The sequence below is a fragment of the Catharus ustulatus genome, chromosome 15 (genome assembly GCF_009819885.2).
Source record: "Catharus ustulatus isolate bCatUst1 chromosome 15, bCatUst1.pri.v2, whole genome shotgun sequence".
NCBI lineage: Eukaryota > Metazoa > Chordata > Aves > Passeriformes > Turdidae > Catharus > Catharus ustulatus.
In genome coordinates, this window is record NC_046235.1 from 11040205 (window position 1) to 11057027 (window position 16823).

The 16823-nt window shown below is 45.2% G+C and overlaps 1 protein-coding gene across 1 annotated transcript in view; it reads right to left on the reverse strand.

Annotated features, from left to right (window-relative positions):
- KLHL3 (kelch like family member 3) overlaps window positions 1–16823 on the reverse strand; it is a 48205-nt gene that overhangs the window by 30175 nt on the left and 1207 nt on the right. The window contains exons 2-4 of the mRNA XM_033072829.1: window positions 10328–10444; window positions 7270–7376; window positions 1903–2024 (exon numbers count right to left, since the gene is read on the reverse strand). Coding sequence (XP_032928720.1) covers window positions 1903–2024; window positions 7270–7376; window positions 10328–10444 — 346 coding nt within the window. The remainder of the gene's footprint in view (window positions 1–1902; window positions 2025–7269; window positions 7377–10327; window positions 10445–16823) is intronic.

Consider the following 16823-nt stretch of genomic DNA (forward strand, 5'->3'; position numbering starts at 1 on the left):
AACACGTAATAAAATTTAAGCTAGTCAGTTAATCTTGCAGTAGATCAACTTCATTTCTTAGCTTCTATGAATTAATTTATCTCTTGCCTGAAGAGTTAATCACAGAGTGGATATTGAAATGAATGCTGCAGTAAAAGGACCTGCTTTACTAGATTGGGAAGAAACACTTAGTATTCAAAACTTACATTTTTTTATCTTACTGCCTGAGACATGAAAGCCAAAATGTAGCCAGGCATCTCCTTTAACTCCCTGTAATCCCTGGGCCACAGAAGGCAGGTTTTGGCTATGTTTTACCAAAGAGATGGCTGTCTAGCTGCTCAGGAAAGGCCCAGACCTTGTGGGCTGGACAGAGCCTGCTGCAGCTCCCCCAGCACTGCTTACCCCAGGGGCAGCTGGAGCACCAAAACACTCCCTGGGAATGGAGTGCCCAAGCCCCATCCAAGGCAGACTCAGCAGATGGGATCCCAAGTTCTGCACATCCCTTGTGCCAAGCAGGAGCTTCAGGAGCACCCAAGGCCCAGCAGCCTGGAAGGAAAGCACACCTTTCACAAAGCATGTGGGTATCACCTCCATTTTCCCCACAGAAACGGGGACCAGCTGAGGGCATGTGAATGTAATTTCTCCTCCAGCAATGGGAGATCCCAGAGGTGCAAGGAGCTCCACCCCAGCCCCACTGAGTGATGTCAGCTGCTGATGACCCTGATGAGGGTCACAGCCAGGCCAAGCCATCCACAGCTGGGTTTGAGTCTCAGCTCCTTTGCCACAGTGACACCTTGAAGGTCTCACTGATGGTTCTCAGCCCCACTGCAGGGCACTTCCACACTCCTACTGGGTGACAATAGCCAGGCTGAGAGCACACCAAACAGCCACATTTGTAAAAGCAGACAGCAAAGGGGCAAGAAAAGGCCCCCACAGATTTAGGCCGTGAAGGATGGCAAAGGGCTGGGCTGCCAAGAGGACCTGTCTCAGGGGTTTGTCCAAGCTCCTGTGGGAGAAGAAACAGGTCAGCAAGAACCTGCACTCTGCCTGAGGGATCAGAGCAGAAGAGCTCACAGCAAGAACCTCGTTTCAAGCAGAACCAGTCTAATTTTGCTGTGTTAATTAGGTCAACAAAACTGCCTCCAGCATCACTGACACAGACTTGCTCCCCTGGCAATGTCCAAGTCAAAGCGAGGAAGACAACAGGCTCAAGCTGCCACTTGCAAACAAAAACAGAGACCAACTGAAAAACATGTCCACACAAACTCTCAGCATCCCTTGCAGACATCAGTGGCTAAGTGCAGAGCCTTTTTCTTACCACAAATACAAGCAGAGTCAAAGAAAGAGCTTTACCAGCAGCCACAGCCACGTGACACTGCAAAACACTCTCCTCCTGATGACCCTGCTTTATTTGAAGACTACCTTTCAATTACTCTTTCCACTTTTGAACAAATATTTACCTCAGAAATTCAAGACAGAGTGCACACACACACAAAAAAAGGAAGAATGTCCTCATTTGAGCAATGTATTCCATTCAAAGCTCTATGAAACAACTCAAACTACCCAGAATTTAAAAACTAACAGCCACATTCCTCTGCCATGGCCTTAAAACATTTGACTCACTGCATGTTTGAGTCTATTCTGACCTTCGACAGACTGACCCACAAGTCAGCACAGCTTCTTGGAAGGCAAATGCCTGCTCTTGTTTTAGGAGCTCCACAGAAAAGCTAAATGCAACATGACTTAAGTGTGGGGAAAGCACTAAAGTGCCTCAAGACTAAACAGAGGCTGGAAGCAGCTCTTTTCAAGCTCAACCTTTTACTTTCTGCAGCCTGAGGAGATCCCTCACCCCTGAAGAACCTGTGCCTTTGAGTTTCAAGCTCTTCACTGGGTTCTCCACAGGAGCTGCTGAACCAGCCCTACCTGCACGTTCTCCTCCGTGACCTCGATCTCAGCGGTGTAGATGTAATCAATCAGCTTCCTCAGGGTCTGCCCATCAACGTCTTTGATCTCAATCTTCTTGGCCTTGCTTTCAGACATGTCTCCTGAAATTCATTTCAAAAGGACAGTCACAGTTTGCTCTGCAGGACCTTGCTCCCCACGCATCCAGCGCATTCTCCTGGTGTCTGACTACAAGACCGCCTGGCACTATCCCTCACGACTGAAGAACCACCAGTGAGATCCCCAGAAGCCTCCTAATGCCACCTAAAAACCAACTCAAGATTGAGGACACTAGAGTAAAACAACATAAATCAATAAATGCAACAAATTCAATTTCTTGGCAGAAAAGAACCTGCCATGGTTCACCAAACAAATATAAGAGCTAAAAATAAACCTCCAGTGTGTCCCTCAACCATGTCTCAGTACAGGGACAGACTCAAAGTGACTGTGGATGTGTCATACAAAGACCTTTGAGAAATATATTTTTATAAATATTTATTTTAAATATATTTAATGTTTTTAAAATATATATACATATGGATAGAATGAGTGTGTTGCAACAGCTACATTAGGGTATTTTGTGGTATACCCTACATTAAAAGCAATGCAGTGTTATTCTCTTTCTTCAGAAAGAAGCTGAAACCTGCTCAGGAAACCAGGCACACAGGCCAGCAGTTACACCCAGCATGCAGAAAGCTTCCCTCCTAAATTACCCTGCTGTAACCCATCCATCACTTATACCTTGTGCAAAGCATGCACACAGAAAGATGCAGTTCTCATCTCTCACCTTCCCAGCCTCACACCTTTGAATCCAAACTGTATCCCATCTCCAAATCCATAATTCAAAGGCACATGGAACTAGAGCAGTAATTTTCTCCCTGAATATACAAGTAAAGCCCCATAGCTGTGTGTAGCCTATTCCTGACCCAGAGCTTTATGCACACCTCCACACCCCCCATGAAACAGGAGGAACAAAAACATGCAGTGGGGAGGAGAAAGGACTCCCCATGGCCCTTCCAGCATCTCCACACATGGTGACCTCACCCAGGATTTAATCACCAGGACCTCCACAGAAAAGAAAGAACAAACTCCCAAGCAGAAAAAAAATGATAGGTGGAAAAACAAAGCTAAACAAAGGAGAGCATGAAGAAATGTCAATTCTTAAACCTGGGCATGAATAATTGCTACTCTCAGAAATCTGGTGACTCAGTACTGCTGTGGGATTAAGTGGAAAAATATTTCCTGCAGCCTATAGAAGTAATTACAGCCTACATCTCCGTGCAGCATTCCACAAGATGTGGCAGGGCACAGTAAGTGCACAGCACAGAGTCAGATGCTAAAGAGGGCCCAAGCTTGAGCAAAACCTGTATCCTGCTAATTGAACTTTGCTGACTTTCCTGATGTGAATAGGAAGGCAAATAATAGGAGTGGGATGGGACCATGAGTGTTAGAACAGTCAACAACGTCCCAAGAACTAAAATAATATTTGCCCCAAATTCAATTTTTAAAATTGAATAATAAAATGTTATTCAGGGAAGCTCATGAATACAAATGTACCAGTACAAAGAGATAAATGACCTACATTTGGGAGGCCTTCAAAGCAGGTAGGACCTTTTAACTGACAAAATGTCTTCTTCACACACTTCCTCCCGCCCAAAAACCCCAAACAACTCCAGAGATGAAAAGGTGGAGGACAGAGCAGTCCCCATCAGCCCTGGGCTCCATTGGCACCTCCTGCATGGAGAGGGCAAGTGGAGCCCAAGCCCTGCAGGACCCTGGGTGCAGGAAGGGGCACAGCCACACACACCCAGAGATTGATGCAGAAATAGCATGGAGGGACCAATCTGATAACATCATCAGTCGTCATGGCACCCATGTGACACAAGCAGCAAAAATAAAAGCTGTGTGGGCTTGCCCACCCACCAGCAAGCTGCCAGCCCTGCATACTAACAGCCCCCAGTGCCTCTGCTCCAGCACCAGCCCAGGCACCCCTGCAGGGGAGTCCTGTGTGCCTTGTCCATGGGCAGACAGCGTCTGGTGATCGAGCCACTCCACTCGCCATGGGGTGGACAAGTCTCCAGGGCTGTGGAATGGGGAAGAACCTGGAGACACCCCAAGTGAACCAAGGCAGGGGTTGGTGCAGACCAGGAGCAGGCAACAGGCTGTCCCTTCCTCCAAGCACAGAGCCAGGGCAAGCCTCTGGAGCAGCACTGTGGGTAGCTGAGTGCTGGATCACTGAGGGCATCTCATCTCATCTCATCTGACCTCACATCTCTTCAGAACAAAACCCCTACTCCTTAAATCCCACAAAACACAGCTCCTAGGGTGTCTTTCATAAGTCATAAGACTCCAGCCCCACCTGATACCTCAGTCACAGCATAACTCAAACCACTAACATCTCTCATATGTAAGGGCTGTGTGAGAAAGGGCTGCCTCAATGAGGCAGTGCACAGAGCCCGTCCCTGCACCTCTGCAGCCAGGCAGACACAAGGGATGAGGTGTGAGAGAGCAAAACAGGCAGGGTGGCTCTGGGCAGACCCCTGTAGGGGACAGACTTTGCAGACATCAGCCCCTCATGGAGGAGTTCCTTGCCTGCACCACACTCAACCCCCAGCAGTGCCTTTTCTGCTCCCCTCTGCTCATCAGGATGAGAGCAGAGCTCTGTTTTGTCACAAGATAAACTACACTCAAAACTGCAGCAGCCCACGGTGCTGTGTCTACCCAGCACAGCACCCTGCCCTGCCTCCTACACATTGCATTTCCCAGTGCACAGCCACAGCTTTGGCTGTTTCCTAAGGCACAGATGTGCTGAGGGAGAATATGAGTGCATTGGATAACAAAACCACAGCCTCTCACACATGGGGTGAGTGCTTTGAAGCAGCACATAAGACCTGCAAAGGAGGTTTCTGCTTCCTCCTTCAGCACTTCCCAAATTCCTAAGGTATCTGACAGGAGCAGTCCTAGCAGTGTCACTGAAGTATCTGTTACCCTTTCTGAAATGACTGTGTTTTCTTCTAAATTGACAGAAATTACTGTCCCAAATCATCCCCAGAGAATAGTGCCAACAAGGACCAGCATCCAAAATGCTCTAGAAAGCCAGAAGGGAAAGGGACACTCAGGATGTGCCAGTCCCATCTCTCCTTCAGCAGTGGAAGATACAAATGGAAAATGTGCCTACCCATTTTCAGGCTTTCCAGGAATACTTCAAAGAGGAATGGCTAACCAGAGGATACACCATGGCTCAGGAAAGACCCCAAGATCATCACAAGGTCACTCATGGCTCCAAAGTCAGGCCCAGCTGACAGTGACAGAGCCTGCAGAGCAAGCAGCAGGTGAGAGTGGATGAACTGTGTGTGTCAGGGTGGTTCCCACTGTTCACAGCTCCCCACTGATCACTCACTGCTCACTCCTGGCTGCCAGCACTGCTGGGGCACCCCTTCAGTGGGAATTCAGTGTGCACAAGCAGCTCCTGCAAATACCCCATGGGTATGGGGTAAAATTTGGGGTGGATAATGTTGGGGGTTGGGGGAGTTTTTACTCTTTCCCTTGGTGGAGAAATTTTTTTTTCATCACAAATTTTCTGTTGCAGCTTCAAATTCTCCCTTCTGGACCCAAATTCCCAGTGCAACTGAGCCCGAGCCCTTGGCTCCATCACTGCTGTGCAGTGCAAAAAAACCAAGTTACAACAACCGGTGCTGAAGCTGTGATTTTAAACTGTCCCCTTGCAGGCAGTGAAGCCCCATGAACTGGAAGGAAAGCACACACTGTCTTCACAAGAGAGATCCAGACCTTAGGAATTTGGGGATGGCTGGACTGAAAGCAAAGGGAGAGCTGGTCTTTGCCTGACCCTCTGCCCCCGGGGACTTGTCAGGGGGAGGGGACAGGCGGCTGCCCAGGCTGTCACCCAGCCCAGGGGAGCTCCAGAGCCAGCCACATGACGGGTTAGCTGATTACTGTTTAACTCACAGAGTGAGGGATTACACAGCCCAGAGAATTCCTGCATGGAAACATGAGCAGCCCTGCACCACCACCTTCCCACTCAGATGACCTCTAAGGATCAGAGGGTTTTTCCAAGAGTTTTTCTTTATTCAACTCCTCATCAGGAGCAAGCATCACAAGTTGTGCTTGAGATGAGCTCACTCTCAGCTGCTTCTGAGCAGTGTTTGCTCCTCTGCCTCATCACTGCAGCCAGTACCAGCTTCAGGTGCACCCCCAGAAAACATTAATGCTCTCCACCTTAGCTCACCACACTGATAAAGCCACCACGAGGAGTGGCACATCTTGCCTCACATTTTACACCTGAGGTTTTCTCCCCACCTCCATTACAGAAGGGAAAAAAGCTTCACTAACAACAAGCTCTTTCCTGAGAAATGCTGCATTGTGCTTCCAGCAAAATGAATTAAATTTGGTCTAATCTCAAGGCTTTTAAAAGGAAGAAACAAGGCCAGACCACAAGCAAATGAACATGAAACAGGGAAAAAACCCCTGAACCTCATTTATGTCAGAGCTCAAGGACAGTAACAACCATTCCCTGGGGTGTACAATCATTTTCTTTGTATTTGTCAGTTCCTATCCTGAAATGAGAGCAACGAAAAGGAAGGAAGCTGAGTTTCTGACCACACTAATTTTACCAGACTGACTTAAGGTGCTCACTCCCCTCCTTCAGGATTGCCATAGCTTTCTTTGGGGTTCTTTTGCTGACCCATCTGGGCACAGCCTTTGAAGGGCACCTGCTCCAGGGATCAGGTGATCAGAGCAGGAATTTTGTCCTCTTCTTCCTTTCTGTCATTACCAAAACACACTGGACTGCAGCAACTCACCCTGTTAAAAAAAGCTGGGCTGCTAAAACACACTGGGATCAAGAGAACAACAGTGTTATTTCAGGCAGCAGAAAAAAGTGCCATGGGAGATTAAGCATCTGTGGCTGCCAAATCAGTATCGGCAGGACTGAGCCTTGAAACTACAACTCCTGTGCCAGCAGCTTCTTTGATGTGCACCATGAACATTTAGGGCACTGAACACTTGCTGGATGATAATGTTTTCATGATCCAAGGTCTTGTTAGGGGAAAAAAACCTAACCCATAAACCAGTGAGCCAAACCCCAGAGTAACCTCACAGTGCCCCACATGGTATCTGCTCACCCCACAGCCATAAAACCACCCCACAGCAATCAATCAAGGATGACCAGCATCATCCATCAAGTACAGCAAACTGCAGACCCATCTGTAGCCCTTCTCTCTCAAGGAAACCTCCTGCCTGTGCTGCAGCTCCTGACAGAGACACAGCCTGAGGGCTGGGGACTGCAATGGCCAGTTCAGCCCAAACACTGTCTGGTGTCAAAAGCAGTACCTGTAAACATGGCACAAAAATAAGGGCTGCAGGCTGCCAGCACCACCCGGTGAGCTTCCATCTCCACGGTTTCAGCCACAATCACCACATCACACAGGAGCCGCTTGCTGGGAAAACCAGAAAAGACAAAGATCATTTCAGAATCCCCCCTCAGGCAAAACTAACATCACTACAGTCTGAAAAAGTGGAACACCCACCATTACAGACACAGCACCTGAGCTTCTGCCAAATCCCAGGGAAGGTCCTTCAGTACCAGCTCCTATCACTGTTTGCCTACAAAGCAAAGCCTGAATCCTCCTGAGGCTGCAGCCCTGACTGTGGTTCTGCTTTGCCCAGGGAATATAAATGTGGAAGCCAAACAAGGCATACATGCTGCCCAAAGAACAAAGGGTAAGCAGCTCCTTCACCTCTCAAACAAGCAGGGCTTGGAGAAGGTGCAGAAGAGCTTAAAGATTTGGGCATTACCTGGGGCCAGGCTCTAATAGATCTGTAAGACAAGAGATACCCAAACAAGGAAACACCAGCACCACTTTTGTCTTTCCACAGGGAAAAGGTGGAGTGGAAAATGAAGTGATTTCTGCACTTCCTTCCATACTTGTCACTAAACAAAGTGGCCATCAAAATATGTCCTAGCAATGCTAAGTGCAGAGGCTGCCTCAGCCATCTGCCAGAGAGGAGGTATCAATCACTGGAGTTTATCCATGGGCCTGAGGACTTCATTTACCTCATGAATTAGTCTGGGATTAAGAGTCACTGGGATAAAGAACAGGGTTCCAGACAGAAACTATGAAAAAAAAAACCTTCTAAGCTCCCCCACTGACTCATTGTAGAGCTTTGGAAAAGTCACTTCATTAACAAGTGACCTTTTCTACTTGCCCCACGTACGTCCTTTGAGGATTCATTAGTTAATGTTTGCACAGAGCTTCGCAGATGCCGACAGCAAGAAGTGCTCAGCCTCCCAATAAGTTGGTTTAAGATGCTTAAGCATACAAATGCAAACTAAGGGTGTTCTTTCCAAATGTCAGGCCGAAAAAGGATCAGTGGTTGCAAATCTAGATGTTGCCTTCTCTTTGGGAATACTTATCTCCACACTGAACTTTGTCTTCAGGAAACTGCTTTATCACATAAACATACACTGAGTTTCTAATGGATCAGCTATGTCTCTTCTTCTCCACATATTGAAATATGTGAAAAAACAGTTGTGAAATGGAGGGTTATAGTTGGAAAACAGGAAGAAAGTAGGAACTGACAGTCTGTACTCTACATCCATTCCAGTTTGGAAGAGGGAAGGAGAATGAGGGGAACTCTTTAAGAGACTCTTAATGGAACCTTCCTAATTTCTTTTAGCTTATGTAAAAGGTGCTCTGTTCAATTCCTGTTTGGCTATAGTAGTCTAAAGTACCACTCATAAAATTGATTTCATCTGCATTTGCAAACTAAAAATCTAAGTGGCACTTAGGGACATGATTTAGTGGTGGCCTTGGCAGTGCTGGGTTAAGGGTTGGACTCAATGATCTTAGAGGTCTTTTTCAACCTAAACAATTCCATTATTCTATGTAGTATATAGGTTAAAGGCTTAGCAGGATTTTTCTAGACCCTCTGAATGAGATTTCTGGATGCATGTGAAGGGAGAAACTATTATTCAACACATCAATTAACACTGATTGCAGACAGCTTAACAGATCTCAAGCTCAGTGTACATTCAAGAGATGTGAAAACCACATATTCCACAATAGCAACAGGTGTCAAAGAAAAAAAAAAAAAAAAGAGTACCCAGGAAATGAAAACATCATACAGGCGCTTAATGGCAGCTTTCATCCTTCTATATTTTATCCGTACTGCCCAAGATACCTAACCACAAGCACTAAGAAATATTGTCCATCTCCAGTTATTCCCACTATGCTTCAATTAACAAAGGAATAATAGTAGCATAACAGATTTCTGAACATAGCTGCACAAACCTTTAGTTTCAGATCCTTTGCTTTCAATACAAAGAAAGGACCAGAAGGATGCCAGTTAAAAAATTAAAAAAAAAAAAATTTACAGCATACCCTGCTTCATATGATGGTTATGATATTTCCATTTTGTTCCTATGCAACAGAGAACCACTGTCAGATATCTGTGGATGGAAACATTGCCAATCCTTCTTCAGGGAACTACTTAATCCATGGAGAGTAAGTAGCTATTACAGCATCTTTTGATTACTTGGAGTGTGCAGAAGAGCAAAGGGTGTCACTTGCTTTCATCACATCACCTCAACAGTTAGGGAGCACATACATTCATATGTGTGACACACATACTTTCCATAAGAATTCTTTTTAAAACTAGAAGGGTGAATAAGTCTAATGAACTCGTCAAAGAAATGCTCACTGAACTTCTGTCTGGTTTGTGGGATAACAGCCACCAAGAAACAACTCAGGCTGAACCACTGCCACCACCTTGCTGATGTGATGACAGCAGTTTTCAAGGCTGTGTTCACAGCTATTTTTTCAGCCTCTGTTCTTCCTGTACCCACAGCTGTGTAAAGACCAAGGTGTTCTCTTTTAACCAACATCAGGATTTTTCAATTTGTAAGAAGAGAACTGACATTCTCCTGAGTACTTGCCTTTTCTTTCTCCCCTTACTTTGGAGTGATAAGCCCAGACTGAGTGACACTGCTAGTTAAAGAGACTAAGAACAGTACATTAATAATCTTTGGCCTGTAATTATGTGTAGGTGTCTTAATGTCTGTAACGTTCTATTATTGGGTTTCAGACCCTTATCTCAGTTAAGAACATAGTTTATAGCTGAACTTGCTGCAAGTAATAGAAAAGACTAAATGAATTATCATCTATAAACGAAGGCTATGGCTCAGATAATGTTTTTGGGAAGACAGAGGTCTGAGAAAACAGGGAGAGCAGCCCACCACAAAAGGACCATATTTTAGCTTCCTATTTGTTGATTAATCCTCTACATGCAACCATTAGCTGTAAAAAAACAGCACAGACTATGTTCTACGACTCTCAATCAGCACAATTCAGCTAAACCAGACAGGGTGCCCAGTAAGTCAAAAATGTACCTCCGTAATTCATTCATGACCTTGAAAGCCTTTCTCATGTGAGAGGGATTGACTGTCACTGTACGCTGCTCCTTTTCATCTTCAGCTGCCTCAGAGGAACGCGAACTCTGCTTAATGCTAAAAACAGGGACAAAAAAAAGGAGTAGAAAGTTTGATTCAATGGCACTTTAAAAAAACAAGCATCCTAAAACTGCAGCACAGGGTATTAAGCAGGAGTTATAAGTCAGTTAGTCAATTTAGGTTCTCCACATGAAGCGCATCAAAAAATGCAGCTATTTCTGCATGGATGTTGAAAGCCAACTCAGCCCACATTTCAGACAGTAGGGGAGAAAAGAAAAAAGTGCCAAACACCTGAGGACAAAGCCCAGTCTTACAGGCTTCAGGCCAGGAAAGCAGTATAAGTTGAAATTCAAGCCAGAACATAATTGCCTCACTGAATAGAAATAGACTTCAGCACTGGGAACTACAAGAGTACCATGGATTTTTTTCAACATTCATACAGAGAAAAAAAAAGCTTAGCCTTCAATGTCCCATCTGAAAAAGGCAAGTACACAAGACATGACTTGTATCTTCTTTAGGGCTATTAAAACTCCCTGCCCAGCTTTCAAAGCTTTACTGAAGCCACTTTCCATTTCAGAAATAGGTCTATTTATTGCTACTGAAACATATGGAATAAATTATTAAACCTTCCTACCAGAACCACCAGCTACAGAGGCAATGTCAAACCAGAGGCACCCAGCTATGTGCTGTGTTTAACCAGGCCAACAGGTGCCTAAGGCACATACGTGTCCTGATGACTTTGTTGGGAGCATTGGCTCTTTACACACAATCGACAGCGGGTCAATAGCTCTACCTCCCTGGTCTGACAGCCTGTGAAACCACTCAGAGCTAAAGGCTCCCACCTGTGAAAGGAGCAGCACTTTGAGGCAAGCCCTTGTTCTGCTCAGTCCATGGCTCATTCTGCAAATCCCTGGCAGGCAAACAAGAAAGTCAAGGAGGGTTGTCCATGTCAAAGCCAACTCCAAGAGAATGGCAGATCTCAGGAGGCAACTCCATCGCCCCATGTGCCTGACTGGAGACCTTCTCAGAGCAGTTCCTTCAAAGAACAGTCTCTTTCTCCTCCACCTTTGTCCCCTCCTTCCCACCACCTTTCTTAGTTGGGCTGAATCAGGTAAAACCAGCAGTCTGGACAAGCCAGGATCCTGGCTCTCTGGTGACCAGAAGATGATGTCTGAAGAAGGGCACAGATCAGGGAGGTGTGGAAGGATCCTTCCCAGAACACCCCAGCTTCTGTCAAGGTGTTTATGCATGAACATATGTATCTATATACAAACACACTTACACACATTGACTTTCCCTTTGAAAAACACATCATTTACAACCCCTTGGCAGTGTGAAGCCCTGGCTAACATTACACCCTCCCCACTGCCTGCTCCTGACCAGTGGCTGTCACCATCACTGTGTCCCTTGACACCACACTCTGCCCCCAGCAGTTTTTGGTGGGCTGCACTCTCCTTCTTCGAGAAGCAAGAGGCTGAGCAGCAGCCAAGCTGCACACAGCTGAAATCCATGCCTGCATACTGAGCAGCCTCCAGCTTTGTGCCTGAGACAAAGGTTAATGCCAAAAAAACAACCAAGTCCAATGCTTTCACTTTGCTCAGTGAGTGAAATATTTTCAGTGATAAGTGAAGCCACAAGGCTGAGTACAACATCACTCAGCACATGTCCCAGTGAGGGAGACAACTTCCCAGGCTCTGTTACCGTTCTCATTTAATTAGCTTAGTATGGCTGGACTAAAAGAAACATCAGAAAGGAGAATACCTCGTGTTAAACGTTCAGTATTCAAGGGACTGCTACCAGGCAATGACACAAACAGCTTTTCTATCCCTGAAGAAAGCTGAACTCATTCTGTGCCACATGAACTGCCAGAGGTGTCCATGGCCATGGAGCTGTGCTGGCACTTTTCTCTTTCCCATCCCTGCACACTCCAGTGAGGAATCCTCCTTGCTCCAGGGACACGGCCAAGTCCAGCTGAGTCTCAGTGCTGTGTCTATCAAAAGCCCTCATTGAAACTTTAGGCCAGGTGCAGTATGGCCACAGCTTTCAACACCCCAGCATAAATCCTTGCGTTTTAAACAGCTAAACATGTGGCATGATTGAGCCAAGAAGGGAAAAAAAGGCTCTGGAAGTGCAAGTGACTTCATGGAGCTTTCAGGCTCCAAAGCTGGAACACGTACAGGAAGCAAGCAAAGTAAACAAAAAAGAAAAAATCTTAAAAAGAAAGTGAAACTGAAAGGGAGCATCAGGGAGAGCCACTCCCATTGCTGCCAAGGCAGCACAGCTGGATCCCCACAGGACACTGCCCTGGGCAGCCTCACAAACTCCGCACAGACCCAAAATCAAGCCATGCACACAGAAATCAGGGGGCTCTTTAATAAAAACTAACACACTGCTGAGATTTATTTATTAGCTCCCCAGTGCTGGAGACCAAAGATGTTCAAACTTCTGCTGGCAAAAGATACAGTTCAAAGAACACAGCAAGTTTCACTGAAGACCAAAGTAAATGTCAGGTCAACAAGCCTTCATAAAGCCTCACTCCAGCAATGTTTGCCAGTGTATTTTAAAAGAAAAAAAATCTTGCTTCAGGATTTTGGAAAAAGATCAATCAGCTCTTCCTAAAAAGCAGGAAAGATAATTTTTTTAAAACAATCCTAAGAGACATCCTCAGCTTAATTAAAAGGGCCAGATTTCAGAATTTGCCAAAAGCTTACTATAAGAAAATACTGCAGATTGTCTGGTTAAAAACTTGTTTCAAAAAAGATCAAGATATGCTATTTAAAGTTTTTTCCAAGTGACTCATATTAAGAAAAAACAGATTTGAAGAATTAATGGCTAAGAGCCTTTAACTCATCTCTAAGACTGATTCAGCTACCATAGTGTTCCAGTAATGCACAGAGGATGATTTTATCTGGGAGAGATATTTTACACCTCCATGCACATACTCTCAGAGATTACTGACACATTTGCAACATAAAAATGCAAGAATCTGAATGCTCCAAGCAAATGCACCCTGCCAGAAAGCAAAAGCTGCCCCTCAGAAGACCAAACCATTATATTTCACAACCTTTTCTGAGATTCATTCCCCCACAAGGCTAAGAATTATTACATTTGTTACTGTTGTTATTTTAATGGCCAAAAACAAAAGAGGAATGGGGTCTCCTCTGATCAAAGATACCAGCCAAGAACAACTGGACATGCCAGAGCCCCATGATCACAGGGACATTACCCCCACCTTTGCCAAGCTGATGTCCTACTACAGCAGCAGGACTCGTGAGCCAGCTGCCAGGAGCAATTTGTTCTATTCCTGGGCTATTTGAGGCCATGCACAGAGTGAATGGACAAATGATTTAATTTCCCTGGGCCAGATGAACATCCTCTTTACAGACACAGCAGGATGTCCCTAAAATGAGCAGAGAGGCTCTTAATTTCAGACAGTGCAAACCCCACTGCTCCCTCCTGCGTGGCCTTTCATGATGTCCCCAAGAAGAACAAATGAACCCTGATTTGAGGACCCCCAATTAAGCCAGTGCAGCTAATCACCACCCTGCTGACACCATGTTCCTCCTCTCCAGGACCCCCTAGCAGAGCTGGGCTCAGGCTGCCAGGGCTCACAGCCCAGCTCCTACCTGAGCGTGCCCAGAGCCCAGCTGACAGAAAGGTATTTTAAAAACCCATAACCCACCGTTCTGCTGCCTGCATGTATCAACTATAAAGTTGGGTTGCCTTAGTTACCAGCAGTAATTACAGATGTCTTTGTAGATCATATGAAAGAATAAAAGCCTTCCTTAGAGATAAACTGTCCCCTGGCAAGATTATTGCCGTGCAGAGAGCTGGTAAACCCCAGGAACCAAAATCCCAGCTCTGCCAAATCCAGTTCTAACACTGCCTTTAGGGGAGCCAGGAGCTCACCCTGAAGGAAGGGCAGATCTCAAGTGCAGTCTCCTTCAGAGCACAGAAGGGTGAGTTTGTGCTCATGTTTGTGGGAGCACAGCCTCCAGGCTCAGCTCCTAACCCAACATCAACACCACAGAGCTCCCACTCCTCCAAGCTCTCATACTGGGGAGATGATGGACACCAGACATGTCCAGCCCAGCCTCATCCCCCTGTATCACTGGGGGGATCTCTGGGAGCTGCTCTCCTCTCCTGCCTGAGCACCACAGGCTGAGCTCTGCTCTCCTGGCTGGCCCATAACTCCACAGAGCTTCAGTAGCACAAGCTTAGCCCAAGCCTCAGCTGAAATCAGTGTCCTGCATGGGCAAACCAGCACCACTGCAGCAGCTTCACAGCCCTGTATTAACTTAAAAGTGCCTGCTAACCATAGATTTCCAAAGCCTGTGGAGCTTCTTGGAATTGTGGAATATGTAAGAATCATCACCAGAAAATGGTAATCTACAGTTTCTGAGAGGTTTGACATCACTCTGATCTAAAAACCTGACAGACGTCCAGAAGCAGTTAGTAGTCTTCAAAACTTTAAAACAAAGATCAATGGAGACCGAAATATTAGTTTTAGTCTAAGCACAATGAAAAATCATTTTACTTTAACTGGCCTAATTCTGTGTTTAGAATCAACACCCCAAATCACATGACAAATACATTATGCCAAATAGTTTTATTCCTCAAGTCAGGAAGACACAGTAAGGAAAACATGTCAGTGTAATGGCACAGTTATAAAAATCTCAGTTTCTGAATTTGTCTTTAGGTACATACAAAGACAATTAAAAAATTGTGACGGAAGGGATCCACTTACTGAACTGGGTTTTGAGAGGATTTCAGAGAAAAGCATTAAAACATATGGGAGGCAGCACAACAGAAAGGATTATTTTTCTTTTAATAGCAATATTATTTTCCTGTTTTGTTGATTTTTTTTTCAGTGCCTACATCAACATGGAGACATTAGCTTAGGAAAACACACAACTGGCATACAGTAGATCCATAAAAGGGTATTCATATCAAAGGAGACCTCAGGGGGAAAAAAGACTTTGGGAACTAGTGAGAAGAAAAGTCTTTGCTGACAATAATAGAAACAACATAAAATAACTCAAAATATGACAATACCATTTGCTTTCAAAGGCAAATATTGGATTTCTCAAACAGATACCACAGACTACCTTCACTCAAATATAAAACCACAGGTGTTTTAAAATTTTAACAAAAAAATATTAACATTCCAGAGGGTTTTTTTCTAGTCAAACTCAAAAAACAAAAACAAAAACTCAAACTCAAAAACATCTTGCAATTCAGAACCAGAGGATCATGCCTAACTGTAAGCCTTATACAATTTCTCCATAAAACAGAAGCCCCATCATTTTACTATCAGCACAGTAAAAGAAAAGCAGGATTCTGAAGTATTTTATTGGCACATGTGAACGTTTCAGGCAAAAGCTCCCTTGCCCCCAGCTGCTTCTGCTCATGTGCAATGACATGGGCACATGATACCACTGAATGTCCTGGGTGTGCAAGTTAACAGGATATTTGAGTCTGGGCAGGCTTGGGACCAAAGTCAGAGGTGAAGCGAGCACCAACAACACAGGCCCTCACTGACTATGAAAATGGAAAATGTAATGATATTGAAAACCAGGGTGAACTCTTCCATAATGAAAGTCACCAAGTGCAAAATTTGAGGACCAATGTACCCAACGCAGATCAGAGTTGAAATGCAGGGCAAAAGCACAATAACAAGCACAGACTGAGCCTGTGGTGCTCACCCACCAAGGTCATTTTTGAAGAACCTCCTCTCAGGACTTGCTCTGAGCAGCCAAAGCAGCCCCAGCACAGCTCCACACACCATGCCCTTTTGAACCGGAATGCAGGTGAATATTTCCCAGCTTTTCTTGCCAAGAGTCAAACCCCACATCATTACTGCCCACAGCCAGTTCAGGACCGCCTTCCTCTTCCCAAAAACTAGAAACAAAAGCAGCAATTTGGGTAATCATTCCTCCCTTCCAGAGGCAGAGAACACGATGATGGGGATAGTCATTCATGCCCTAAAAACAGATGGTCTGGAAAAAACAGCATAAGGTAAAACAATCCAGGTATTTTCCCAGTGGATTTTTCACTACAGTATCCCCAGAAAAATGCCTCCAGTCAAAATGAGACCATTGCTGGTAGCAATAAAAAAAAAAGCAACAAGCAACTGTGCCAAGGATGATCCCAGCCTGGGGTATCAAAACAGCTCTGTTCCACTTCTTCCAACACAGGCACGTTTATACAAATAAAGAAAAAAAAAAATGAAATCCCATTCCATGAGCTGGCATCTAGCATGACAAACTAAGATTTCAAGGCACTTGAAATTAATTCATATTTGGATTAATATTCAGAGGTGACTTTTCACACCATTATGGGAAGCAGAAGCCCTACAATGAGAAATGTGGCAGGATGAAAGGTTTTGCACATTAAATACACAAACAAATGCAACCCTTGAGTCACAGAAGGGTAG